This window comes from Centroberyx gerrardi, chromosome 13 (assembly GCF_048128805.1).
Source record: "Centroberyx gerrardi isolate f3 chromosome 13, fCenGer3.hap1.cur.20231027, whole genome shotgun sequence".
Taxonomy (NCBI): Eukaryota; Metazoa; Chordata; class Actinopteri; order Beryciformes; family Berycidae; genus Centroberyx; species Centroberyx gerrardi.
The window spans coordinates 23,776,131-23,802,490 of record NC_136009.1 but is presented as its reverse complement, the minus strand read 5'-3'; the positions used below and the strand labels follow the sequence as shown (position 1 = coordinate 23,802,490).

At 40.1% G+C, this 26,360-nt stretch overlaps 3 protein-coding genes and 6 non-coding genes across 9 annotated transcripts; all 9 read left to right on the top strand.

The window, feature by feature from the left end:
* Positions 1 to 10: 10 nt before the first annotated feature.
* Positions 11 to 3,612, top strand: LOC139917655 (small ribosomal subunit protein eS8). Its single transcript, XM_071906831.2, has 6 exons — positions 11 to 92; positions 912 to 1,018; positions 1,284 to 1,383; positions 1,653 to 1,828; positions 2,226 to 2,355; positions 3,458 to 3,612. Exons 1-6 carry the CDS (start codon positions 89 to 91, stop codon positions 3,565 to 3,567), a joined length of 627 nt encoding a protein of 208 aa, XP_071762932.1. The 5' UTR covers positions 11 to 88; the 3' UTR covers positions 3,568 to 3,612.
* LOC139917720 (small nucleolar RNA SNORD55/SNORD39) lies at positions 750 to 826 on the top strand. Its single transcript, XR_011784932.1, has one exon. It is a non-coding gene; the product is annotated as a small nucleolar RNA SNORD55/SNORD39 (small nucleolar RNA).
* Positions 1,072 to 1,179, top strand: LOC139917753 (small nucleolar RNA SNORD46). The gene has a single exon (XR_011784937.1). It is a non-coding gene; the product is annotated as a small nucleolar RNA SNORD46 (small nucleolar RNA).
* LOC139917731 (small nucleolar RNA SNORD38) lies at positions 1,462 to 1,530 on the top strand. The gene has a single exon (XR_011784934.1). It is a non-coding gene; the product is annotated as a small nucleolar RNA SNORD38 (small nucleolar RNA).
* On the top strand, positions 2,002 to 2,069 carry LOC139917739 (small nucleolar RNA SNORD38). Its single transcript, XR_011784935.2, has one exon. It is a non-coding gene; the product is annotated as a small nucleolar RNA SNORD38 (small nucleolar RNA).
* On the top strand, positions 2,610 to 2,677 carry LOC139917746 (small nucleolar RNA SNORD38). The gene has a single exon (XR_011784936.1). It is a non-coding gene; the product is annotated as a small nucleolar RNA SNORD38 (small nucleolar RNA).
* Positions 3,613 to 3,696: 84 nt separating the features above from the next.
* Positions 3,697 to 3,825, top strand: LOC139917725 (small nucleolar RNA SNORA35). Its single transcript, XR_011784933.2, has one exon. It is a non-coding gene; the product is annotated as a small nucleolar RNA SNORA35 (small nucleolar RNA).
* A 3,484-nt stretch (positions 3,826 to 7,309) lies between these two features.
* On the top strand, positions 7,310 to 13,416 carry acadm (acyl-CoA dehydrogenase medium chain). The gene is made up of 12 exons (XM_071906862.2): positions 7,310 to 7,401; positions 8,493 to 8,601; positions 8,695 to 8,792; positions 8,936 to 9,005; positions 9,113 to 9,213; positions 9,790 to 9,870; positions 10,313 to 10,443; positions 10,593 to 10,701; positions 11,369 to 11,509; positions 11,942 to 12,037; positions 12,637 to 12,885; positions 12,986 to 13,416. The coding sequence occupies exons 1-12, from the start codon at positions 7,387 to 7,389 to the stop codon at positions 13,055 to 13,057; spliced, it is 1,272 nt and encodes a 423-aa protein (XP_071762963.1). The 5' UTR covers positions 7,310 to 7,386; the 3' UTR covers positions 13,058 to 13,416.
* Positions 13,417 to 14,393: 977 nt separating this feature from the next.
* Positions 14,394 to 21,538, top strand: LOC139917701 (geranylgeranyl transferase type-2 subunit beta). Its single transcript, XM_071906882.2, has 9 exons — positions 14,394 to 14,427; positions 14,800 to 14,907; positions 15,462 to 15,659; positions 16,527 to 16,632; positions 17,005 to 17,057; positions 17,190 to 17,300; positions 18,099 to 18,224; positions 18,392 to 18,541; positions 19,324 to 21,538. Exons 1-9 carry the CDS (start codon positions 14,425 to 14,427, stop codon positions 19,462 to 19,464), a joined length of 996 nt encoding a protein of 331 aa, XP_071762983.1. The 5' UTR covers positions 14,394 to 14,424; the 3' UTR covers positions 19,465 to 21,538.
* Positions 21,539 to 26,360: the final 4,822 nt, after the last annotated feature.

Sequence of the window (26,360 nt, the reverse complement as noted above, 5' to 3'; positions counted from 1 at the left end):
GTGCACTCTCGTAGATTCTCGCGACAACGCCTGGCTTCAAACTTCCCCATGAACCCTTGCGGTTCCTCTTTCTAGCCGGCGCCTGAGAATGGGTACGTGTTTTCATGCTCGGGTCGGAGAGAGAATCCTTGTCCATCAGATGTTTTACAGCAGGAATATTCCAATAATGGTTTGCCATATTGAAGCTAAATATTCTATTAACCGATATAACATTAACTTAGTTGCCTGCTGCGAGTTTTTCTTGTTTTAATGAAATAATTCTGAACTGATGTCTGATTTGCTCCAAGATGGCTGCTCGCATTGCCCGTGTAGCTACAGATGCTGAACTGCGCTTAAATCGCACACATTACCAGTGAAGCAATTTGTTAGTGTTCACGGAGTTGTGTTAACATAAATATAAGTTGCGGGCGTGCATGGAGCATTTTTTGAGTTTTTAATGTGACTGTGTGCTGCCTAGCATTAACTTTGTCTTTCTTGGACGCCAGGCTAATGGAGAGAAGCTGTAGTCGCGGCAGTTAGCATTAGCAAGTAGGCTCGTTGTCAGGATCGTGTCATGCTACTTAACGACACATTATATAGAGCACCGTTTAGTGATAATCTTGATTAATGAACCAGACGGTTGAGTACACATAACGTCATTGAACTAGAAGTTGCGGTTGTAACTAGCTAACTGCTGAATAGCGAAGCATGTACACAGCCTTAGCAAGCTAACCCACACGACACTAGCCATGTGCAGGGAACTCTGTGCTTGAGTGACATGATGAAACTCTTAATGCGGAATCCTACTTAAGTATGCGGAAACCTACCTTGGAGAACTGATTGCTCAAGCATAGAAAATAGTCTGATTAAATGCCACGTGATCTTCATTCATTTAACTCTATTTTTTTTTCTCTTACCCCTCTTTTCCCCAGGTATCTCGAGGGACAACTGGCATAAACGCCGCAAGACCGGTGGCAAGCGCAAGCCCTACCACAAGAAAAGGAAGTATGAGCTTGGGCGCCCTCCTGCAAACACAAAGGTAAACAGTGGCTACCTGCTGCAAATGGGCTTTAAATTGTTATATCCTGGTGTTGCGTGGGTGATGAAAACGTGACCTTAGGTAGGCCTTTTTTGGACCGTTTTGGTTCAAAGTGTAGGGCCTACCAATGCTAGGACTTGTCATAGTTACACTGACACGCTGCAATGCATGCTCAATGGTAGTTTTTTCATTGAACATTGGAATTTTATATTTAACGCATGCTAAAACCTCTATCATACTGACCATGTAATATCTCTTCGGTTAGATTGGACCTCGCCGCATCCACACAGTGAGGGTCCGCGGTGGAAACAAGAAATACCGCGCTCTGAGGCTGGACGTTGGCAACTTCTCATGGGGCTCTGAGTGTAAGTGTCTCTGCTTTGGTCTCATTCTAAGTTTGTGTTCTCCTGTTTGAAGTGCTCTTTTGATGTGGTGCACATGTCTTTCCATGAAGATAACTTTGTCCAGTTCTGCTACTGAGTGCAAGTGATGATATTTGAGACTCTGAGAAAGACCAATTACCTATATTTGCATTTTTTTTAATTATATACTTAAGGTCCCCTGTTCTTGGCTTGTAACTGAAATATGAAATTAGCCCTGTCTTTGCTAATGTTGCTTGATCTTCTGTACACAGGCTGCACACGCAAGACCAGGATCATTGATGTGGTCTACAATGCCTCCAACAACGAGCTGGTGAGAACCAAGACTCTGGTGAAGAACTGCATAGTCCTCGTCGACAGCCTTCCCTACAGGCAGTGGTATGAGGCTCACTACGCCACTCCTCTGGGACGCAAGAAGGGGGCTAAGCTGGTACGTGGAAAAACACAATAGTTTTGTTCCAAGTGCCCTCATCTTCTTATTCAAGGATCGCAAAGATGTCAGCAGCACATTAACTTCTCCTGTGGCTTTGGTTTTGTGTAGACAGCATGAGGCCTGTTATAGGTTTTAAACACTCAAGTTAAAAGTAAAGATAAAACAAGGTCTTTCTATGAAGATAACTTGTCCAGTTCTGCTACTGAATGTTAGTGACGATATTTACGACTCTGAGAAAGACCATGGTTTCACAGCTATAGGCTACAAACACTCTGTATGTTTTTGTAGTAATGACTATCCACAGTTGGCACAAGATGGATCGTCTCCATTTCAAGTGCTACATTGTGGATCAGTGTGGTTCATGTCCATCTAATGAGTTTCTTTTCTGCCGTAGACTCCCGAGGAGGAAGAGGTTCTGAACAAGAAGAGGTCAAAGAAGACCCAGAAAAAGTTTGACGACCGTAAAAAGACCTGTAAGATCAGCACTCTCCTGGAGGAGCAGTTCCAGCAGGGCAAACTGCTTGGTGAGTCCAACATTTACATGGATTCACTGTGTTCTGTAAACGCTTGTCCTTTACTTTACTATCCAATATGACTTGAGTTTAGAAAGCAAGGAAACAGAATAGTTTTGTTCCAAGTGCCCTCATCTTCTTATTCAAGGATTGCCAAGATGTCAGCAGCACATTAACTTCTGCTGTGGGTTTGTTTTTGTGTAGACAGCATGAGGCCTGTTATATGTTTTAAACACTCAACTTAAAAGTAAAGATAAAACAAGGTCTTTCTATGAAGATAACTTGTCCAGTTCTGCTACTGAATGTTAGTGACGATATTTACGACTCTGAGAAAGACCCTGGTTTCATAGCTATAGGCTACGAACACTCTGTATGTTTTTGTAGTAATGACTTAAGTTGCCCCTGAAAACCAGTGAGACAACTTTTATATAAAGTCCCATGTTTCATTCCAACCACTATTGGAATGAAAACTGGAATAATCTCGGGGTGTCTGGCACACGATTGAAAACCACTCAATTATTTTATTTTTTTTAAACAAAGTCAAATCATACCCATTTCAATATTGAAAGCACAAGAAACAAAAGCCCTGTTTTCATACAGGACTAATTACCCGGAAACATGAAATGACTCGTAACTCTGACCAGTGATTTTAATCCCACGCAATGCCATGTCTGTAATTTGTAAAGTTCAAATTCCAGCACAAATTATCTACCGTACATTGACAACAGATCCATAATAATCCTGTATGAGTCAACTAATTTCTGCTGTCGTTTTTTTGGGGGGGACATGATTTCTTTTTCTTAACCTAGACACTTTTTTATCTTCTGTCATGAAAAATTCAAACTTCATGTTTTGCTACATCAGAAAGTGTCAAATTTTAAAATACTGACCTGGCACAGTTGTATCAGGAGCATGGGTGACTTCAAATGTCATTGCATGCTGTTCAAGAGACGCTGAGGTCTCTTGAACAGCATGCAGATGGTGGGATTTTAGGCGGTACTGATTCCTCAACAATGACCTTTTTCTGAAATGATGCAACTGCAGCATTGTTGCCTGTTTTGGACTTGTTAACCCCCTTTATTGATTCCATCTTCTCCTCTCCCCCTCCCTGCAGCCTGCATCGCCTCCAGACCCGGCCAGTGCGGCAGGGCAGACGGCTACATCCTGGAAGGCAAGGAACTGGAGTTCTACCTGAGGAAGATCAAGGCCAAGAAAGGCAAATAGATGTACAGCTGTTTGATACGTCAATAAAATCCAAACGTCCCAGAACTGTGTGCTGTCTTGCTTTTCTGTTTCTTGGGTTATTGGTGTAGAAAAGGTCCCTGCTGTGGGTTTAACTTGATACTGTTATCATCGCACTGCCAAGTGACTGGGCCGCCCTCTCCCTGACGGTCCAATCTCATTCCAGTGCTAAACTAACCTCAGGCAGCAGAAGGGCTGGGCCACATAATGGCTCCTCCCTTTCGAAGGCTGAGAACAAACTGCAAAATTGACAAAATGCTTAAGATTTTGTTGTGATGAACATTGGTTTTATAGCTGTGTTGAATAAAGCAAGCAAACCAATGCAATGGTTGATCTTTCTTATACTTGGAGTTAAATTCATAAAAAGTGCATAAATGCCTACGAGCTGACAAAAGATTGGAGGTTGAGGGTAATGACGGTTTCTATACTTGAAAAGAAACTTGAAACGTTTGGTAACTGCAGAAACATTTTGAAAACAATGGAAAAGTATAAAATCCCAATGTACATGCAACTACACATTTTGACAACTACACATGATCCCCTGTCATCTCAAATATTCTATTTATAACTGAAGAATAATCATCCATGGAGTGATATGGGAATTGTTGGGTACAAGACTACTATCTATGAAATTGAAACTATAGGAACCCTGTAATGCTGATCAAAACTAGCTCATTGATTTCCCAGACTGGGCTATAAGCAAGTACATTTAAAAGACCAAAGTGTTGGTGTTGGCAGTGACATACTGGGCAGGCAGATGTGCTGTATTTCTCTTGCCAAGGTATAAGGAGTATTGCTCTCTGTCTAGGAGCTTTTCACACTAAAGAAGGGTGAATCTGTGTCACGCCTGCCTGTCAGTCAAACAGTGACCACATTGTTTTCTCTTAGTTGCCTTAGTTTTTCTCCTGTCCCTTTTTCAAGTGGCTTTATGCAAATAAAAAATACATAATAAAAATACACTTGAACAATTCCTCATTGTTGTGATGGTGGCTCTCATGGATTATTGATCCCTGGACCCACTTCTGCATATTCTACTGGACTGAGTATACAATTTTAAATGGATATCAGCCTGTTTGCGCCACCTGCTGGTAGATATACTGCTGTACAAGCTGTTGTATACATAATGCTCCAGTATTTTAGTATAAATGCATTGGCACAGCTCAACAAAACTCTACATTGAATGATGAAAATTATAAAGAATTTGAGGTCTCAATTTAGGCTTTTTTTGCTCTACATAAATTTACTGATTATTCTAATGGTAAAATTTATACCTGTATTATAGAGTAATGGTGGAGTATTTCCCACTTATGAGTTGTACTTTTAAGGCTGGACTTAGTGATTTGGGCAAGCATGAGGCCCCCTGAATCCCAAACTTCACCCTTTTCAACCCATCCCCAAAAGTTTTGACACACCACATTTTTCTTTATTTTCACTATTTTCCACCTTTGAGAATAATAGTAAAGACATCAAAACTATGAAATAACACAAATGGAATTATGCAGTGACCAAAAAAGTGTTAAACAAATCAAAACTATCTTATATTTTAGATTCTTTAAAGTAGCCGCCCTTTGCCTTGATGGAAAGGCAAAGGCTTTGGAAAGAAATTCATACATAGGATCGACTTCACTATTTATATTTGTCTAAGAAACAAATTTCAAGTATTTAAGCAGAAGCCTTTAGATCAAAATGGCTTTAAGAGAATGAAAAACATAGTACATTCAATCAGGTGTGTCCAAACTTTAGACTGGTAGTGTATATGTACATTACCTTCCAGTTGGGGGCTGAGCAAAGTGAGGGAGAAGGATGAGAAGACAAGAGCTGATCTCTCCTCGCATGGTGTCACTTTTGATGCTGATCATCCTCCTCCTCCTCATTATTACAGGGTTCCCACACACCTGGAAAACTCATAGAATTTTAAAATGGTATTTTCCAGGCCTGCAGAAGATATGAAAAATGGTAAAAGGGAGAAATGTTTTGGGGGAAAAGTCATGAAATTTTATTTGTTAAGTTAATGGGTTTTTACTGTCAAATGTCCCAAAAAGCTGCGGCTGGCTCCGAAACAGTCCAGACCTCCCTGTTGGAGGAAGATATTGTTTTTTTGTTGACAGAGTTAAAATAATATAATCCTAGTTAGTGTAGTTGATGGTTACTTTTTAATTCAGTCTCATTGTAAATTTGAAAAGGGGTCATGGAGAAGTCATGGAAAAGTTTTGGAATCAGTGAAAAGGTGTGAACCCTGTTTATTATGACTGTTTCTAATATGAACTTGCCCTTGGCTCTGAGCATCAGTCGGCACAGCAGCTCATCACCATCACTGCTGCTGCAGTGAAGCTAATGGAGACAGTGGGAATATTGTTAGCAGCAGTTGATTCTTTGATGGAAAAAAGTTGTCAACAAAGCTTTTATTTTCCCCTCTCTTTTTTGTTTGTCGGTGCCTCTTGGGCAGCTTTGATTCATTCTTTCTTTTACTTCTCTTGCAGCAACAGCTACAATGGCAAGGAAAACCTTAAACAAATTTTTCAGTAAGTCATTTTCTTTGGGGCCTGGCATAGTGTAATTTTCCATGTACTTAGTTGCTGCTGTAATCTGTAGTTGCTGTTATGTAATCATGACCTGCTACTTACAACAGTCACAAGCATCAACACCTGCAGAGCAGTAACACAGTAATGTTTACACTGGAGATCCAGATCTGCAACCCAGTTTGAATATTTTCTGTTTCAAAACAGAAATATATGTGGTTTCACCTGAATGTTGGAACTAAACTGATTGGAATGTTTTATCTTTTCTCTTGTAAAGATGAGGTACAAAATTCAGTTAAGTCAAGTCAAAATATATGAAGCAAAGACATGGAGAGAAATCAAACACACTTGATAAACACATGGATGATGAAGAAAGGGGAAAAAATCGTATCACATATCACAACAAATATTCATTGTATCTCATTGCAGTTAAACTTTTTGTTACCAAGTCATTTCAGTGACACGGGGGTTGCCATATCAAAGGTACATCTAGACATGGAAAATAACACCATGAATAAAATATAATCATGAATACACTAGGGTTTATGATAAAATCCAAGCTCTGTGGGGAGAGAGTTCATAAGATTGGTTCAATAAGATTGAATGGTGCAGGAAGTGCAATTCTCCTAACTATAAAATTCTAATATTTCCCCTGGGCTTAGTTATAGTTTATTAATATTAGTATTAGTATTATTATCTGAACGGTGACTTCTGGTGGTCAAACTGTAAACACAAAAAAATAACTATTTCTAAATTCATCTTTTTAACTTTTCAAGCTGAAGCAAGCACACTCATTTTCAGCTAGCCAACACATTTTCTCCAAGAAAGGTACTGTTCTACTTATAGTTTATAAATACTATTATTCTTATATCTTGGTATATGAGCTGGTACACAGTACTGGACTTATATCTGTATGCATACTATAATCTGTAAAAGCCTATGGTAAAAGCAAACAATGCACATTCTGGACTCATTTCTGTAAATACGTTACCTCCACCTGGAAATTTTACAAATGTATACATTGCACATTATGCACATATTTCTATATATTAAGTAATAAATGTAACCATTATTCTGTTGGATGGCATTAGTATCTAGTTGTGAAACACACAGAGGTTAGGTTAGGTAAGAAAGTAGGGCAAAAGTCATCTCCGGTTGGTCCAGAAACGTCACGTGGTTGAATCTGCTGCTATGATTGGTTGGGAATTCAGTCGTTTTTATGTAGGACAAAGGTGGTGGTCATACACGGCGCAGCTAACGTCTTCAGAGGGAAACCACAACAATGCTGTTCAACAAGGTAAAAGTCGTTACATTATAATACGCCAGCATATTGGTGCAACTCTTATTTAATGAACGACAGATACAAACTCGCAGCATTTTGCAAACTACACGTTTCTGTTCACTTATGTTTTCCCTTTTACTGTCAACCAAGATAAGGCTTTGCTAGCGACGTCATTGGCTAACGTTAGCTAACGTAACAGTGACAATCGGTATTAAGTACATATTTTAAGGCAGTTTCTTGCAATATTTTTACTTCGAAGATGTCAAATATGTAGCTAAATAGTGAAGTTGCGAGCAAGGAAATATCAAAACAACCTACGTTATGTCGAGGAAAGATGACGTTAAAGGTTTCATCGATCCAGTCTGATGTGCTAACGTTATAGAATCCTGTTAAATGCTGGTCAATTGCTAACTACCACATTTGACAGTACGTGTAGTTGTCCATTACAAGTTATGTTCCTCCTGGTCATACAATCTGTGGCTGTGTCCTTATGAACAGAGGTGGAAAGAGTACTGGAATGTCATACTCGAGTAGAAGTACTGTTACTTTGCTGATATTTTACTTAAGTAGAAGTAAAACTAGTGTAAAAATCTACTTAAGTAAAAAGTAGCTCATTTGAAGTGTACTGAGTTACTTTTTTAGAAAAGAGAACATTGTTAGAGGTTATCCTTTCCATGCAATTCTTAAAGCACAAGAGGACAGAGTTCAAACTAGGTTCTTTTAATTGGAAAATTGGAAATTACAAAATAAAGTGCACAAACAAAGTAAATCCAGATTACTCTTCTTTGCTGACTGACTGTTAACTGCAAATGGCTCCACCATTTATCAATTTACGATTGCCCAGTTTCTGTTGCTTATGGGGAGTCTACAAACTCTGTACTCTGTAATGGATGTGCTTTAAAATGTAACAAAGTGCAATACTTCAGCATAAGCATATTAAGTAAAAGTAAAATTACTGACTAAATATTCAAAAAAGTCCATACACAAAAAAGCTATTCAATTACAGTAATGTGAGTAAATGTGATTAGTTACAGCCACCCTTGCTTATGAAGGTTAAACCTCAGTAAGCTACAGATTGACTCTTCTCCGATCCCCTGCTCCTCCAGGTGCTGAGAGCCAGTGTGCAGACTGGGATCCGGCTCCAGAGCTCCAGTGCTGCAGCCAGCGCAAAGGCAGCCACCAGCGCCCCGAAAGCATCGCCCGGGTTCTCATTTGGTGAGTAGGATGCAAAAGCGTCAGTGCCTCAGGGTTATTTTTAGACTGTGTTTTGGAGCTGCTCATGGGCTTCATGTCTGCTTTGGCCAACAGAGCTGACGGAGCAGCAGAGAGAGTTCCAGCAGCTGGCGAGGAAGTTTGCCCGTGAGGAGATTGTTCCTGTTGCGCAGGATTATGACAAAAGTGGTGAAGTGAGTATAGCTTATAGCTTGTAGCACGCATAACAAGAAGTCATTAAAAATGTTTTTGAAAGGTCTGCAGTCATTATGCAAGATCCAAAATTGCTGCATATTTTTTCCCACTAATAGATGTCCATATCTAACCCATTTTACAGTATCCTGTCCCCGTCATTACGAAGGCATGGGAGCTTGGTCTGATGAACTCTCACATTCCAGAGGAATGCGGTATGTTGTCGTCTCACTTGCTGTTTAGTTTTGATTGGTCTTTTTTGTAACCTTATCTGCCACATTTTGAGCTTTGTGTAGCTTTACTTTTGTTGCTTTGTTTTCAGGTGGAATGGGCTTGTCCATTTTCGACGCCTGCCTCATCACAGAAGAGTTGGCCTATGGCTGCACAGGAGTACAGACTGCTATTGAGGCAAACTCTCTAGGTGTAAGTTGAAGTTGTTCATCAAGGTTGCTGGAGATCTGCTAACCCTTATTTCACCAGTTCTTTCAAAGAACATTGCTTGAAGCAAGGGAGGGTTATATTCAAACACAGCTACACACCAAGGAGTGATATAGCTCCGACATGTGATGCTGTCTAAACACAAGAAAGAACATCACACCAAACTTTTCCTAAGACACTATTCTTGCAATGTGGCTTTTTTTTTTTCAGAAAAAGTTGCATACTGTACCTCATAGAATATCACTCAAGACCTTTTCTGAATTGTGAGGATCCACCAGTAAATTCAGCATACAAATAATCTGCCCAAGCTGCTCATAAAATCTCACCTCTTAGATTTAGTTAGACATGACTTTCTTTGAATACAAGAGATAATGTTCTATATTTGGGCTAAGAGCAATGTTGCTATTGAGGATTTTGGATTTCATTTTCTATAATCAACATTTTCTGGACTCTTTGTCTAAAAGGCGTTAAGACTTCAACCCCAAATTGTTCATGATGGTTATATATCACGGTGGTTATTGCCCCCATTAGAATAAAGTGTTGTCAACCTCTTCCACACAGCAAATGCCTGTTATTCTTGCTGGCAATGACGCACAGAAGAAGAAATACCTTGGAAGAATGACAGAGGAGCCACTTATGTGTGTAAGTACTTAATTTTAGAAGCACTTCATGTTGTCATCAAGGAAAATCCAGTGTTTCCCACAGGTTGGCAGTGCAAAAGGGATCTGTTCTTTATTCCTGTATTCAATCCATTCAAATAATCATTCAATGGCCTGGCACAATGAAATAACGATAAACAAACTTTTACGTAACCAAATTAATGCTTCATGTTTGCTGTGATGGATTATCTGGCTCAGGCAATTTTCAAATTTGTGGAAGTTGTTTTTCATACTGTAAAGACTGAATAGCAGCAAATGGCCTCTTCTGAATATAGGAAAACAAGTCTGAAATCACCAGGAATAATGTAAAGTAGAAGGGCAACCTATACAATTGTCACAAACTTCACAAAAAAACTGGTATTATCCTTTGAAGTATCTTGCACCAGGCTGTGCAGTGTGAACTCCTGTGCTGTGTGTTTCGGCAGGCGTACTGTGTGACGGAGCCGGGGGCGGGCTCTGATGTGGCGGGCATCAAGACCCGAGCTGTGAAGATGGGAGACGAGTATGTTGTTAACGGACAGAAGATGTGGATCACCAACGGCGGGAAAGCTAACTGGTGTGTAGCTACATACAGACATCAAGCTACCGCTGCTGTTACTGCACACTAGGAATACAGATGTGCTTGGATATAGCAGGTACAAAAACATCAGCACTTTGTTGTTTTGAAAGGTATTTGACCGTTTGTGTTTCTCTCCATACTCCTAGGTACTTCCTCCTGACCCGCACTGACGCTGACCCTAAATGCCCAGCCAGCAAGGCTTTTACCGGCTTCATCGTTGATGCTGACACTCCAGGAATTCAAATTGGACGGAAGGTGAGAACAGGGTGACCGGCTGGAGGCTCTGAACTGGTTTTCCATTAAGACCCAAATGATCCTTGGAGTTGAGACTTGCATTAAATGAAAAAAATATTCATTTGTTTTGTATGATGAAATGAACTAAGAAAATGAGTACACTTTAGAAAAATGTGATGTGTTGCTGTTTTAAAAAAAAATGAAAAAGGGTAAAAATCTTATTCATACATTCCCAAACTCCAAAACACTTGCCTATCATGGGAGTACAAGGTACTCTTATACTTGATGTGAAAAGTTTGTTTCCTAAACTTATTCAGCAGTTGTGTGTTTTGTTTTTTTTGTTTTTTTTTGTTTGTTTTTTTAGGTCACAGTAAGCCAAGAACAAATATGTGGTTTAGGCAGTGAATGGTGACATATTAACTTCCAGGAACTCCATTCACCTTTGTGTTTGTTTGTCTAAAAGGTTGCTAGATTAAAATTATACTAAAAGCATGTACAGGAAATATTCCTGATTGTCCCAAAATGTCCAGGGTCCTGTCTCACGAACCAAGCTTAGTGGGTTAGGGAGCTAACTTTGGACTTAACCCTGGCTTTTCAGTCTCAGGAATGTGGCTCACTTAACCGGGCTAGATCGCCATGGTAACCTATGCTGCACAGCTAACCTGCTCTGGTCTGTCTGTCCGTGTAGGAGATGAACATGGGCCAAAGGTGCTCCGATACCAGAGGCATCACCTTTGAGGATGTGAGGATACCCAAGGAGAACCTCCTCATCGGAGAGGGAGCTGGCTTCAAAATTGCCATGGGGGCCTTCGACAAGACCAGACCACCAGTAAGTCAACTGCCTGCAAGTGCAGCATACTGAACTGTAGTTCAAGTAATAATCCACAACATTTCCATATAAATAAATAAATAAATAAATGTCTCTTTTGCTATTCTCTATCAACCATTGATAAAACACAGTAGTGATTCAACCTCTAGTCAGCTCATGAAACCTTTTTCAACAAAATTACACTTTTTCCATACTTTCTTGATTGAATGCATGTTTCAGTACTACTCTGTTAATTAATTTCTGTGTAATGCTCGTACGTGTCATCAGCTTCTCAAACAACACTCAATGGATTTTCTCACTAAAAAAGCTAGCAGAAAATCTGGGATCCCATTGCTAAAATCAAGCTTTTTACCACCTTAAATTCAGTACCCATGTCTCATTGTATTTATTGTTAGTATTTGTGTGTTCATGATGTTCATTAATGTAACGCAGGTGGCAGCAGGAGCAACAGGCCTGGCACAGAGGGCGCTGGAAGAAGCCACCAATTACGCTTTGGAGAGGAGAACCTTTGGCAAACTCATTGCTGAGGTTTGTCACATAACTCATATTCAGGATTTATAAGGCAGCAGCAGAAAGTCACATGATTCCAAGGTCAATAAAAGGAACATTGGCAAGCAACACAGGCTTAATAGAAACTTATACAGATACTTGTCGCTTCCATGTTTGGGTGAACAGGTTTACTGGTTTCACCATACAGTGCTGTTTGAAAAACAAATGCAAATAGCAGTGACACTGCGCTTGTATTACTGTAACTACCATAATTACCAGCTTGGTCAGATGACAACGTAATTATACAGTGTTCAAAGTACAAGGATGTTCAAATGTGAAGACACAAATGCAACAAAAGATGCTACATGCTCACTGTATACAAAGTTCAGTGTGTTTATTAAACAAATGTCAGAAGATTTAAAATGTAGTATTACATTTTACATGTTTATTTGAAAACCGGGGTTATTTCACTATGTTTTAGCATTCATTAATAGCAATTTCTTACCTTATTTTTGATAAACAGTCTTTACCAGGATATTTTTTGACCAAATAATTGTTCCGTGAAAATTTGACACTGGCCCCTGCGTACTTACAATAGACAGGTTCAACAAGCTTCTCTGTCTCTTCCTTGCTCACAGCACCAGGCAGTGTCTTTCCTGCTGGCTGAGATGGCCATGAAGGTGGAGCTGGCCAGGATGGCCTACCAGCGCTCGGCCTGGGAAGTGGACGAGGGCCGCAGGAACACCTACTACGCCTCCATTGCCAAGGCCTTCGCCGGAGACATCGCCAACCAGGTGGCCAGTGACGCGGTTCAGGTATTTGGAGGCAACGGCTTCAACAGCGAATACCCGGTGGAGAAACTGATGAGAGACGCCAAGATCTACCAGGTGGGTGGCGTTGTGTTTTACATCTCATCACTGCTGGCAACATTACAAGTGTTTGGGAAAACTTCACACTCTAATTTTGGGATCTGTCTCTGCTTTGCAGATCTACGAGGGCACCGCTCAAATCCAAAGACTGATCATCGCCCGCGAACACCTGGGAAGATTCAAGAAATGAACTCTGCATGCCTGAACAGATTGTGCTCATTAAAATGTCCTTTGTTGTAACACTTTTTATAAATATATTCATGCAAATAGATCTGATCAAAGCATCTCAGGATACAGTGCAAAATGTCGGTTGCCTTACGTCCAGTACTTCTTCATGCCTTGCTCTTTTTGTTATCACAGTTGACTGTAACCAATCAAACAAATGTAAAATAGAACAGCAATGCCAGTGTGAACATTTTCTTACTATTATACCCCGACTACCAGATAAACAACTCTTGTTGAATTTAATAAACTATGTATAGTAAGAGGAACGTGTTAATTTATGGACGGTGTCTTATGATTTCATTATTAAACAACTAAATGTGAAAATACTTTGTATTCTTTGAAATGGCAGCCTGCCAAATTGAGCAAAGGGATGATCAGTAAGGTTTGTAACAAGGTTGTCATTTTAAATTACCACCTGATATACAGAGAGGCATAAACAAACCAAACTAAAACTCAGAGAACCTTTGCAGGTATGGATACAGATAAAATGCTGTTATGGCAATTTATATTCTTGGGAAGGAACTGGGGAATAAAAACAGAAATCACAAGCAAGTTAGGGAAAAGTCTGGAAATTCACCACCACACCGCTTCACCACTTGCACTCTTGCATTGTGCATTCTATATTTCATCTTTATCTGTAGAGCGTATGAACACTTGTGTATTTTCAGCAGGAAGGCTGAAACTTGGGCAAATGTCAGTCAAAATTATAACAAATTGTTATCAATGGAGATAATCATGACCCCTGTCTCTGAAGTAGCCAAAAGTAAGTTATATAATAATAACCTATAGTCATCATTAAAATAATGAGCAATAAATCTGCAACACCCAAAATTTGAGGAGTGGAAATTAATGGAAAATGGAATATGTGATGGAAAAGTTCTAACTGTAACAAAAAAGATATATATATACATGCATACATACATCTGTTTAAACTTTGTATGTCATGCCTCATGGTGTTTCTGGAACTTTTTTTATTGAAATCTTTATGAATGTTGTGTAAAGGTAATAATAATGGAAAGAGGGGTAATATTCTACACAAAATGTGGGGGGGGATCCACATATATATATATATACTGTATATACATATCAATATCAGTAACGTAAAATAAAAGACATGGAATGTTTACAAAAGTTGAAAAATATCACACTCATTCAACATCTCGAGACCATAGAGGTAAAACAGTGTTTTATCTCAATGTTTGAGACATTTCAGAGCTGACTTCTGTTTACAGTTTATCAATGAAGGTGTTTCTAGAACGTACGTCAGGTGATGACGTTGATGACGTATGACGCGATAAAAGTGCGACGCCTGATCATGAGAAAAATTGCAGAATGGTAACCGGCTCACTGTTTAACAAACCCGTTTAAATGTCACTGTTATTTGTAGTGTGTAAGATATGTCATAGCCGCAGGTCTTTGAATTGTGCACCGTCTCCATTTTGTTAAAGATTTGCGTCATATTGACCGTCAATCTGTGAATGACAGCTGGTTATGTGGCTAAAAAGTAGCTAGCCTTGACGTTAGCCGCTAGCTCGTTTACAACACAACCTGTCAACAAGACGGCTAATGTTTTCATCTTGTGTCATTTAGATAACATTGTTGAACTCAGTGTCAACTTCCGTCAATGAATGCATGCAAGCTGTAACATACCGCATCAAAGTAGCGCTAGTCAGAATTTGCGACCTGTTTCTGTGTTTTTAACCTCAGGGGACCCAAGTGAAAGATGTTGTCATCAAGCCCGACGCTCCCAACTCTCTCCTGTTGGACAAACATGCGGACTACATCGCTGCCTACGGCTCCAAAAAGGACGACTACGTGAGTAAACCCTGGCTAGTTGAATAAACTTAGTTTAAGACTAGTCTAAGCGTTAGACTGGTCTTAGATTGTCAGGTTAGACTAGTCTAATTAAGACTGCATAAATATTAAGACTGACTTATTTTGAGGTAGTTAGGAAAGTTAGCCACCCTTCCCCCTGGCTAAGCTTGAGTTAAGAACTTTGTTGCTACAGCAACAATGAGTCAGTGTAACAGTCAGAGTGGGAAGTTTATATACTGAAGCTATTTCATACAAGATGGCAAATCTTTGGTTTTTGGAAAGAGCCTTAAGAAGAGAGCGAGCCTTTAGAGAAGGAAACAAACCATTAGAGATCTACAACAATCAAGAAGTAGTGGAGCGACTGTGATTTTCTAGAGAAACCATCCTTATGCTTAAATCTGATTTAAAGTCAGATGTAGACTAGGCCTATCTTTATGCAGCTGGTTTGACATCTTTTCACTCTTTGGTCCGATAACGTCTTTTTCCATGGGATGTAAAAAGGAAGCAGATGCTGTACTCCCGTTCACTCCCTGTCCCTGTCTGTGTCTGTGCAGGAGTACACGCTGTCGGAGTACCTGAGGATGAGTGGGATCTACTGGGGGCTGACGGTGATGGACCTGATGGACCAGCTGCCCAGGATGAACCGGCAGGAGATCACAGACTTCATCAAGGCCTGTCAGCACGAGTGCGGAGGCATCAGCGCCAGCATCGGACACGACCCCCACCTGCTCTACACCCTCAGCGCCGTGCAGGTGACTGCAGTTTAAATACACTTTGTTGTACAATTTTATGGTTTCTTAACAAGTTTTATCCTAAAGTGATATATTTGCTTATGTTCTACCCCTTGTGAAACTCTACTCTATACTTTTAAATATACCTTTAGGTACATAGAATTGTTTTTTAAAAGTTAACAAATATTTGCCCCTTAATTGTAGGTGTGTATCAGAATAATGTGTATGTGATCGAGAAGTACGTATTAATATGATGAGTAGTGTATTTTGATATATTTCTTCCCAACAAATCATCAAATAAGATCAGTTAACGTTAGTCAATCATTTATTGTCACCACTTGCTACCACACCCCACAGTGTATTTTCAACCGTAAAGTCAAAGGAATATTTAGCTAAACCAGGTATAAATGTTTAAATATTGTTGAAATAAGTGCTGCTATTTTTGCCAATAAGCAAGGTAACACTAAGAGTTTGATGTGATGTTCTCTCCTCTAGAAAGAGAGAACGAGAGAACAGCATATATTGTGTCTAGTTTACAGTAAAACCTAGTTTATCTGAACCTCAGATTTAACAGAAAGAATGGGCAGAAAATGAATTTGAATGGACTTAAGTCTGAAATCTCTATGCATCTCAGTGGTCCATGTATTTCATTCTCTAGAGCTGCCTCAGTTCTCGAGTGTTTCAGATGAATTATTTTCTCCTGCAGCATCTTCATGATCCAGGAGATATTTTTATTGAAGCTCCCAGCAAAACTTCTCCAGAATCTCAATTCATCTCTGTTGGCATCAGATCTGGAGCTTGATTTCTCTACAACTCTTGTGTTCATCTTCTCTCTGGTTTTGACTTTTGACAGGACTTTTGTCTTTTTATATTTGATCTCTCCGTCAGATTCTGTGCTTGTATGACAGTGTCGATGTGATTGATGTGGACAAGGTGGTGGAATACGTCAAAGGGCTGCAGCAGGAAGACGGCTCGTTCGCAGGGGACAAATGGGGTGAGCAGGGCTTACGATATATACTGTATATTCTTTGTTTTGTTTTGTTTTTTTTTCCAAGAGATACATGTGCTCCCAAATGGAAAAATTGGAGAGCAGTCAGAAGGATTTTAGGACCATGGTGAAAATAATTGAAAATATCCAACACTTTGAATCTGAAGCTGAGTATGTGCTTCTTTTCAAATTAATAGGTAGCATGGATTTATTTTTAACAACATATATAATTGTTAATATACCTCTGTAGAATACTAGTGAGCTAAAATACCAGTTAAGAGATTATAGGTCTTCTATTTATCTAAATTTAGGTGTGCTATAAAACTATTAAAAGTGTATGATATTGTGTTATTCAGTGACTGTTCTCTGTCTTTACAGGAGAAATAGACACAAGGTTTTCCTTCTGTGCTGTTGCTACTCTTGCATTACTGGTAAGCACATTTTGATGTGTGCAGTATTGCTTTAGGTTGCATCATTTTAACAACACTGCCTGCTTTTTTATTCATTGAATACATAGTAATGAATTATTTGTGCATGACTGTTGGTGTTCTGTTCTTTCCAAGGGCAAGATGGACATGATAAATGTTGACAAAGCGGTAGAGTTTGTCTTGTCCTGTATGAACTTTGATGGAGGGTTTGGCTGCAGGCCCGGCTCCGAGTCTCATGCTGGCCAGGTAAGTCCACTCACTTCATAACTGCATGCTGTCCTATTGGCTTTACACAATATAGTGCTCTTATAAATCAGCAATGAATAAGCAGCATGCAGAGGATTTTGAGAATTATTCACCACAGTTGGGCAAAGTTACTTTTACAAGTGATTAGTTTACTTTGTTACTTACCTTAAAAGTAACTAGTTGCGTTACAAAGTTACTCTTTAGTAGTAAGTAATTTGTGTGTACTTTTGTGCTTGTGCTGCCAAGTGTTGTTGATCATTATTTAAAATGCAAAGCAAGACTGTTGCTCTGTTTTTAAAACAGTAAACCAGTCTCATTTCATCCGCATGTTGTCTGCACAAGATGCAACAATATGAGAGAAAAATAAAGGTAATGAGATTCTAATTTCAAAAGGTAACGAGTAACAGACTACAAGAAATTAAAAACGAACACGTTGAGTAATCTGAGTATCCAACACTGTGTTAAACACATCAAGAGTGCATTAAAATAGCACTGTGGGGCTGCTGAAAGGTTGTCAGTCCCCGACACTGACAGGATCGGGTGTGCTCAAGCTGTAGGCTGATGACTGGAGGCTGGTATTACATTTACAGCAAGGCACTGAACCCCAAAGTGCTCCAGGCGACCCTGCTGTCTGGCCTCTCTGTTGAAATACCTGAGTAGCGGGCTGAGTGTATTTAGGAGGGATAAGCGTGAAAAGATACTCAAGTTACTTAGTGGAAATCTACAAATAATGTCATTGTCATCTTCAAAATCCCTCTCAAACAAAACATGTCTGCTGTCTCTCCTCCTCTCCGTCAGATTTACTGCTGCACCGGGTTCCTGTCCCTCACCGGTCAGCTGCACCAGGTGAACGCTGACCTGCTGGGCTGGTGGCTCTGTGAGAGGCAGCTGCCGTCCGGCGGCCTCAACGGCCGACCGGAGAAGGTTGGTTACCTAGGTTACCTGTATGTTGAAATGTTACACTTATACCCTGTCATTCCTGTTGTGTGGTTTAATCAACTAAAAACACCATCCAAATTTGAATTTCGTCGTACTTCCACCAAGCTTCTGACCCAGCAGCACTGGTTTTTCTCTCCGTGTGTCTCCCTCAGCTCCCAGATGTGTGTTACTCATGGTGGGTTTTGGCCTCGCTCAAGATCATCGGCAGGATCCACTGGATCGACAAGGCCAAGCTGCGCTCCTTCATCCTGGCCTGCCAGGACGAGGAGACGGGAGGTTTCGCCGACAGACCGGGAGACATGGTGAGCTGTCCTGCACTTCTTTTCTCTGCCTGCATGCATTTTCCCCATTGACATATTTCTCTCCATATTATCCTTTTAAATATCTACCCATAAGCCTGTAGTCAGCCACTTGTCCCCTTTGTATTAAAGTGATCCTAAAACTCATATGAAGGATTCCTACTCAGGTCTGGAAAGTCTGGAAATATATGGAAAAATAATTTAGTAATATCTAGGTCTTTAAGTTTGGAAATTGCACAAAAAAATATTTACTGTCCCACAGATTTTCTGTGGTTTTAGTCCATTGTCATTTCACATATTATGATATTTATCGCTGTGAAGAATAATCTTCATCTATAGAGACTTTTGACAGAGTTTGTAGGGGCAAGATGACTGTCTATAGCATTAATCATATTTAACAACAAAATCTTAAAATTAAATCAAGAATTTAAGGTCTGAGAACTGGGTAGTCAGCATGAGCAGCGGAAACGCCACAGTAATGAGCGCTGAACACCCAAGATGGAGACAAAATAAAAAATAAATAAATACAGGATCTCGTCAATTATCACTTTAACACTGATAGGCCTGAGGGCAGCCCTGCAGTTCGAAACAAGGTGACACATTTGTTACTGATCGGCCCAGAGGGAGGACGACATGTTTACTGTTGCCTTGTCTCTCTCTCTCTCTCTCCCTCTCTCTCTCTCTCTCTCTCTCTCTCTCTCTCTCTCTCTCTCTCTCTCTCTCTCTCTCTCTCTCTCTCTCTCTCTCTCTCTCTCTCTCTCTCTCTCTCTCTCTCTCCCCTACAGGTGGATCCTTTCCACACTCTGTTCGGAGTGGCAGGTCTCTCCCTTCTTGGCGACGAACAGATAAAGCCAGTGAATCCTGTGTTATGTATGCCTGAGGACGTCCTGCAGAGGATAGACCTGCTACCGGACCTCCTGAGCTAGCCACCCCCCCCCTCCCACCACCACCACCACCACCACACCACCCCCACCCACCACCACTACTGCCCCGCCAAACGCCCCCCCTCAGCCACACCCCAGCTACCCCAGGAGCCAGGGACGGCTGTTGGGAGCAGAGAGAGGACCATCACACACGTTAGGGTTAGCTGAAGTCTACAGACACATTTTAGATGCAGGTTTTGCTCTCCGATCATTGAAGACATGGAGAACAAACAGAGTCGCACAGTTCTGATATGATTCCTCTGAGCAGTTCTGGTTTAATCCTTCATCTGCGTATCAAGTGAATCTGTTTTCTTGTTTTAGCTGCTAGGGAAGGAACAATAGGCTGTTTTTTGGAAGGAAGCGTTATGAAGCGTAACCAGAAACCGTTTAGTAACATTCCTTAACATTATGACTTGCTCGCTAATTCAAGATGTTCTCTGAGGAAAAACATTGTTACCAAACTCTTCTGGAATTGTTTTTATTAGTTTCGTAGCTCTTCCCTGCTCTCTCCACTCCTCCTCTGCTTGTCTCTGCCCATGAAAAGCTGGCCAAGGCGGTTGTTACCTTAGTTAACTTGGCCGAGGACAGTAGAGGCGGCTCTGATTTCCTTCCTCTCTTCCTCGGCTAAGCGTGGATTATGTTCGTTGTTTGAATAAATAAGGAATGTTCTGTCTTACTCTAAAGGTTTGTACATTTGACCCTGAAAGAATATCATGATTATGATTAGTACCGCAGTGACGTCAGTTGAGGGCAGATGAAGGGTGGTGATGCGCCAGTGACCGGCACACAATACACTTGATTTGTAGTTAAATGCATGGGGAAGTTACAGTAGATCTGTGATTTCATTGCTTTTATGTTCTGTCTCTAGGGGCATAAGAGACTTCACAGCTCTCTCTGCTATGAGGCACCAAATCTCTGTTGTCTCTTTTTTTGGTTTAGCCTTTTTTCTGCACCCGCTGCTTCAGATCAAATAACTTCCGCCTCTTAAAAGTAACAGCTTGTCAAGGGCAAACCCCCATCCTGTTTACACTAGAGCAAGCATACTGTTCACTTCGAGAAACGATCACTGTGCTAATAGGCCTCACAACTGGAGATGCAACAGGGGACTTTTTGCAAAAAATGTTTTTGTTTGTTTTGTTAATCGTGTCGCTGCATTGTACTAACTCAGCTTGAAATACAGTGTTTTGGCAGGAACTCAAAGGACTGTGATTGGTTGGTGACTGGAAAAACCCAATGCTAGAAGACATGTTAGTATCATCATCTGTTGCCAAGTATATTTTATGTTTTATCCACAATCTCAGCTACACTATTTATTTAAGTTCTTGTTACTCAGTCTAACAACTTGCATGTATAAAACCATAAAATATCTCCAGTCTTAAGCGTTCATGATTCTGAAGCTTGTCTGTCTTAGCTATGATGAAGTTAACGTTTTCTTGTCTTCTTGATTCTGTTTTTGATTTTGTTTTTCCTTTTGCGAATAACCATATTGATATGGTGACTGATGTTGATGTCAGCTTGCTGCACTCTTGTTGCCTGAATGATATCCACTTGTCTTACTGAACGCAAAGCTTGTTTACCGTTTGTGAAAACTGTTCAGTGTCGACATTGTTACAGATAGAATATATATCACATGTGGAAACTATCAGTTGTAGGGCTGTCCCTGACTAAAGTAATTCTCACATAATAAATGGCCAAAAGATTTAGTTAACTAATTGAATAGTTCATTTACAACTGAGAAATCTATAAATTTGCTTTTCCAATATTGCTATGCAAATCAAGGAAAACTCATTCCCTTAACAAAGATTGATGCTGACTTGTGATCCTTGTTATGATGCCAGAGTAGAGATTTTTAAGGGATTTTCCAGGAAATGTGCTCATAAATTCTTAAAATCCTTAAAAACAATTCAAACCTTAGTCGACGGACCTGAATAACCCATTAGACTGCTCATCTGTATTGTGGGGGCAGCTCTAATCCACATTCTAAGCCACATTCGTTTGCACAACTGTATGTTTTAATATTATTGTAAGTAATGACATTGGTGTGATATCTTGGTCGGCAATAAATGCGTATGATTTCCCCTGAAGTGTGATTCAACTCATCTTTGCACTCAAAGATCCTAAAGAGCATCTGCACAACAAACACTTCATTTATACCCACTGAATCTTAAATGTCTGTGATATGAGTCATATTTAGCATATTTAGCACATTTAATTAATTTCACCAGGTTGGTCCCATTGAGATCCAGGATTTCTGGCTGGCCAAGACAGCAGCTGCACATTTAGTTACAGTCACAGTTAGCATGTTTGCTTTAGCTGTTTGGCAGTAGCATGCTTGCTAGTGTGATTTCTTGGCATGTTGATATGTTGGCTTGTTAGCACTTTGTGTTTGCAGCATGCTAGCTGGCTTAGCAGTTGTTAGCATGTCTGCCCTGGCCAAAAAGACAGAACATCTGCGGGGGTCCAAATCTAGTTTAAGACTAAGACATATGGAAAAATATGAGTATCTGTGTTATGTTTAAGACAGGAGTTACATATCATATTATAGTATAGATATGGTAGCCGGAATAAATTGCTCTGTTCTCAGCTCTTCAGCTTTAATTGTTTTCAAATACAAATCGGTTTCTGAACTGCTGAGATGGCTGTTTCAAGCCAGCCAGTCCCACTTTCCTGTAATTGTTCAAATTTGGTTTCTGAACGGCTCAGCGGGCTGTTACAGGCCAGCAGTGTCCGCTGTCCCATTTGCTTATTTTTGTTGAGATCAACAGAGAGTCTAGAAATTACGGTGTGACATTGGGAACTAGGGAAAAGCCTAAGCGTAGGTATACAGGGTTGTGTAGGTGACTTTAGCTGTATTTAATGTTGAGAGGGATTATATTGTGTATGTGTGTGTGGAGGTGTGATGATACTAATTCAATGAAACATCTGTGATGGGAGGAGACTGCTTGATAACCCCAATGACAAACCTGCACTCACACTCAACCCTGTAACATTTAACATTAGACATTAGATTAGGGGGCTAATGTCCTCTATAGTCACCATTTGTGGGTTCGTACATCAGTCTTTTGACACCTGAACTGGTCTTGTGTCTTAATGCTGAACCTGGACTGTGGCACAAAGCATTGTTACATCAAACTCTGTGTATTGGTAAATGCAGACAGAGCAGCGAGAAGCACTTTTCATTATAATCGACCATATAAGGAAAAAGTGAGGCAAAGAGAGATAGAGGACACACAGCGGCGCAGTCAAAGCATCATTAGTTTCCAATAATGTAGATTCATCTTCCGTGGTCCAAACAGCTGCTTTAAAATCACCAAGAGTCTCATCTATCTGCAAGACATTACATCTGTGCTGAGGTTCCTGGACCGGTGCTGCAGAGAACGTAAGGTTTCTTACAGCAGTGGTTCCCAAAGTGGGGTTCGGGGACCCCCAGGTGGTCCTTGAGGAGGTTCCAAGGGGTCCACAACAAAGTGAGGAGTAGTTTCATTTCACTATAATTTACTTCACAATAAATGATCCCAGTGAGAGAATGTCTAAGACTGACTGTTGTAATTATAGGTTTCACTCTCATCACTATTATCTCCCCACGTACAGGTTATGGTTATACTATGCAATACTAAATCAACAAAAATTTTACCATATATATAGGGTCCAAAGTCTTATCAATTGGGAGTCTGTGGCTGTAATGTATGTGTATTTGCTTTTTTTTTTTTTAACATGATAAAGTTTGAGAATCCATGATTTAGAGCAAATAGACACCACTAGATGGCAGCCTTACCACTCATCACACAATGCAGTGAAGTTGCTGCAAACTACTTTATATGTGACTTTGAGCTCTAAGCAAAGGATCCTGTGAGCCAAACATATCGATATGAAACTGATCAGGTTATTGGTTATTGATTATAGCATCACAAACTTTCATTACAACTCTGACTCACTGAAGAAATGTCTTCATTATGAAAACATCACAGAGATGTTGAAAAAAATAGGATATACAAATCACTAGAATATTCCAGTGTACATAAAGTATGTAAAGGAGTTTATTGTGACCTTCTAGTACTACAGTATGTGATATTTCTTATCACCATTAGTGTCACTTTAATGTTCCTATAATATTCCTATAGGAACTTTTTGGATAGTACCCTTCTAAAATGTATTATAGGATTGCTATTGGTCTTGTAGGGAGTAAAACAACATACGGTTTAGTCTAGGTTTGCTTAATTAACACACAAGTAGAATTAATCAAACTCATGTCATCATGTGCATCTGCATTGGAATCACACATGACAGATTCTCTGCTTTGATTTTTATTTTTTTTGTTAATTTCTTTTTATTGTGGAAGCTTAAGGCACAGAATACATTCATCCAAGTTCCAATCAGGAGTGAACTTTCAATGTTTCCACCTATTTTTCATTTTATAGAAAACAAAAATCAATATAGTGAAAATGAATGAACAAATAAATAAATAAATAAATAATGAAAATTCAAAGGAGTGTGGCGGGGAAATAAGATAAAATATAGAAATAAAAACATACAAAAATGCAAAAACACCCTTCCTGCCCACTACAATCATTTCTTATGACTTACACAGCATCCCATACACACACACACACACACACACACACACACACACACACACACACAAAACATTTCAATACACCGTAATACAGGGTAATACCATCTTGAACTCAATGAGTCTGTTGTGCTCGCCCTGAAGCATCTTTGCCTCCATTTAAGAGGGTGACCAGGACTGTATTTATTTGTCCATTTATTTAGTCAATAGGGGAGCAGGAATCTGTGGGCCCCTGGTGTCTGGGCAGACACAAACATGCTGGTTGTTAGGCTACTGAGAAACCCCACCGGCTCTCATTAGTGTGTGTGTGTGTGTGTGTGTGTGTGTGTGTGTGTGAGTGAGAGAGAGAGAGAGAGAGAGAGAGAGAAAGAGCAAGACAGAAGGCGAGAGAGAGAGGAAAGAGAGTGTGAGGGAAAGCAAATGAGAGAAAGAAGGAAAGAGCAAGAAAGTGTGTGTGTGTGTGTGTGTGTTTGTGAATGTGTGTGTGTGACATTAGTGCTTCTATGAAATATAACAAAGGCCTAATGAAACAGCCAGTATCAAATCCAGCTGTATCAATAATACTCCTCAGTAAAAAAAAAAAAAAAGAAAAAAAAAAGTATTTCACAAACCACAAAACTTCATTTCAAATTGTTGATGGGGAACATGGATGAGTAACACTCTCCCCTCCCTCAACAGCTACTGCAGAGCTGCCATTGAGCAAGGCACTGAACCCCAGACTGTGGTTATACTGAGCAGCTCCCAGTGGGAAAGAGCATGCAGGGTAAACAAAGATTAAAAAAACAAATGAATGAAATAATGCCCCACAAACACTGAGAGAGGTTTAACATGATAAATTAATCCTAGAGGTGCCCTGTTTGTCTCACTGCCTTTGGTTGAACACCTGACGGCCCTGCGGCCCAGGCAGCAGAGAGCAGGTGGAGCTCTATTACTATTCAGTTTTTATTGAAGCGAACATCATTGAACATCATTTGCAACAGCAGTAAAACAACATCGCAACTATAACGTGCATAAAATCTAAAAACACGAGCTGGGAAAGAAACAAATAGAGAAGGAACATCATCATTTTAGGAATATACAGACGATCAGAGGGTGCCGTCACTAGACACAAACCCTGATCCAAGAGGGGATTCTTCAGACACAAAATTAACTGGGAAGAAAAGGATGGTCAAGAAATGTGTGCGTCCTCGTCGGTGCGTCCTTGGCGAGGCTGGAGAGGCACACAAGTCTTTTGGAGATTGCTGTTCTTTGTTTGATAGTTCAAACCTACATTCATATTCAGAGAAACGCCACGCAGGGACTCCATAGACCCCGTTCCACTTGTGTCCAAAAGAAGAATAGGTGCAAAATCAGCACTGGTGTTGAGAAATGCCAAGAGATGGAAGTCAAAGCCATGCCGATCTGAACTGGAGACAGATTTGATCATTATGGAGACCTGGCTGAAAACCGCTCTGTCCAAATCTGCACTTCAAGAAGGCCTCAAAATGCTGGTCCAGGAGTGACAATACATTTTAACACATCATGTGTTGTTATTGACATATCTTGTGTTGAAAAGTAACACAAGTGTGTGTGTGTCCCAAAGAAGACACACCGATGTGTTAAACATGACACATCCTTTGTAGGAGTATAAGAACCACAAGTTAATAATAGAATAAGAAGGAATAGAGTTAATAAGGAATAGAGTTTACCTTTACAACCTGACAGAAATGTTTATTATATAAATCATCACACAGTACACACCATACTAGACTGATATCTGTCAGACTGGTATGTTATATAAAATTGTGTGTTTTAAGGGGGGAAAAAACACAAATTGATGCTTTCCTGAAAATATAGGCTAACTGTTTTTGTCTCTATTGATGCTTGTCTGCCTTATGATGCTGACAGACTGGAGGTCATAGTTTACCCTCCGCTTTATTTGCCCATACATTTCTGTTCATAACACTATGCACAATCCAGTGTGTTTTCTCTATGCAGAACAGAAGAGAATGTTAGATGTTTTGTTGTATTCTATGGAACTCTATGCACAATAATGGTCTATTGTGCGCCAGGCTGCGTAATAATGACTTAGAACTCTGCTGTCCAAGGTGTTGGGATGAAAACCTGCCGCCTTGAGAACTTTGACCATCAGATCACAACAATGCAGGATAGTGAAGACGAACAAGGCCACAGCGACGACAACGTCTTTGTCACGTTGGTTGCTGGAGTAATTCAGACGCCTCGGGTTCCCAGGCCGCTGGGACACAACACGTACCAGACAGGAATATACAGAACGCTGGGGAGAGTTTTACGAAATGTAACATCAGAAAAGTTGGACTCAACCATGTCT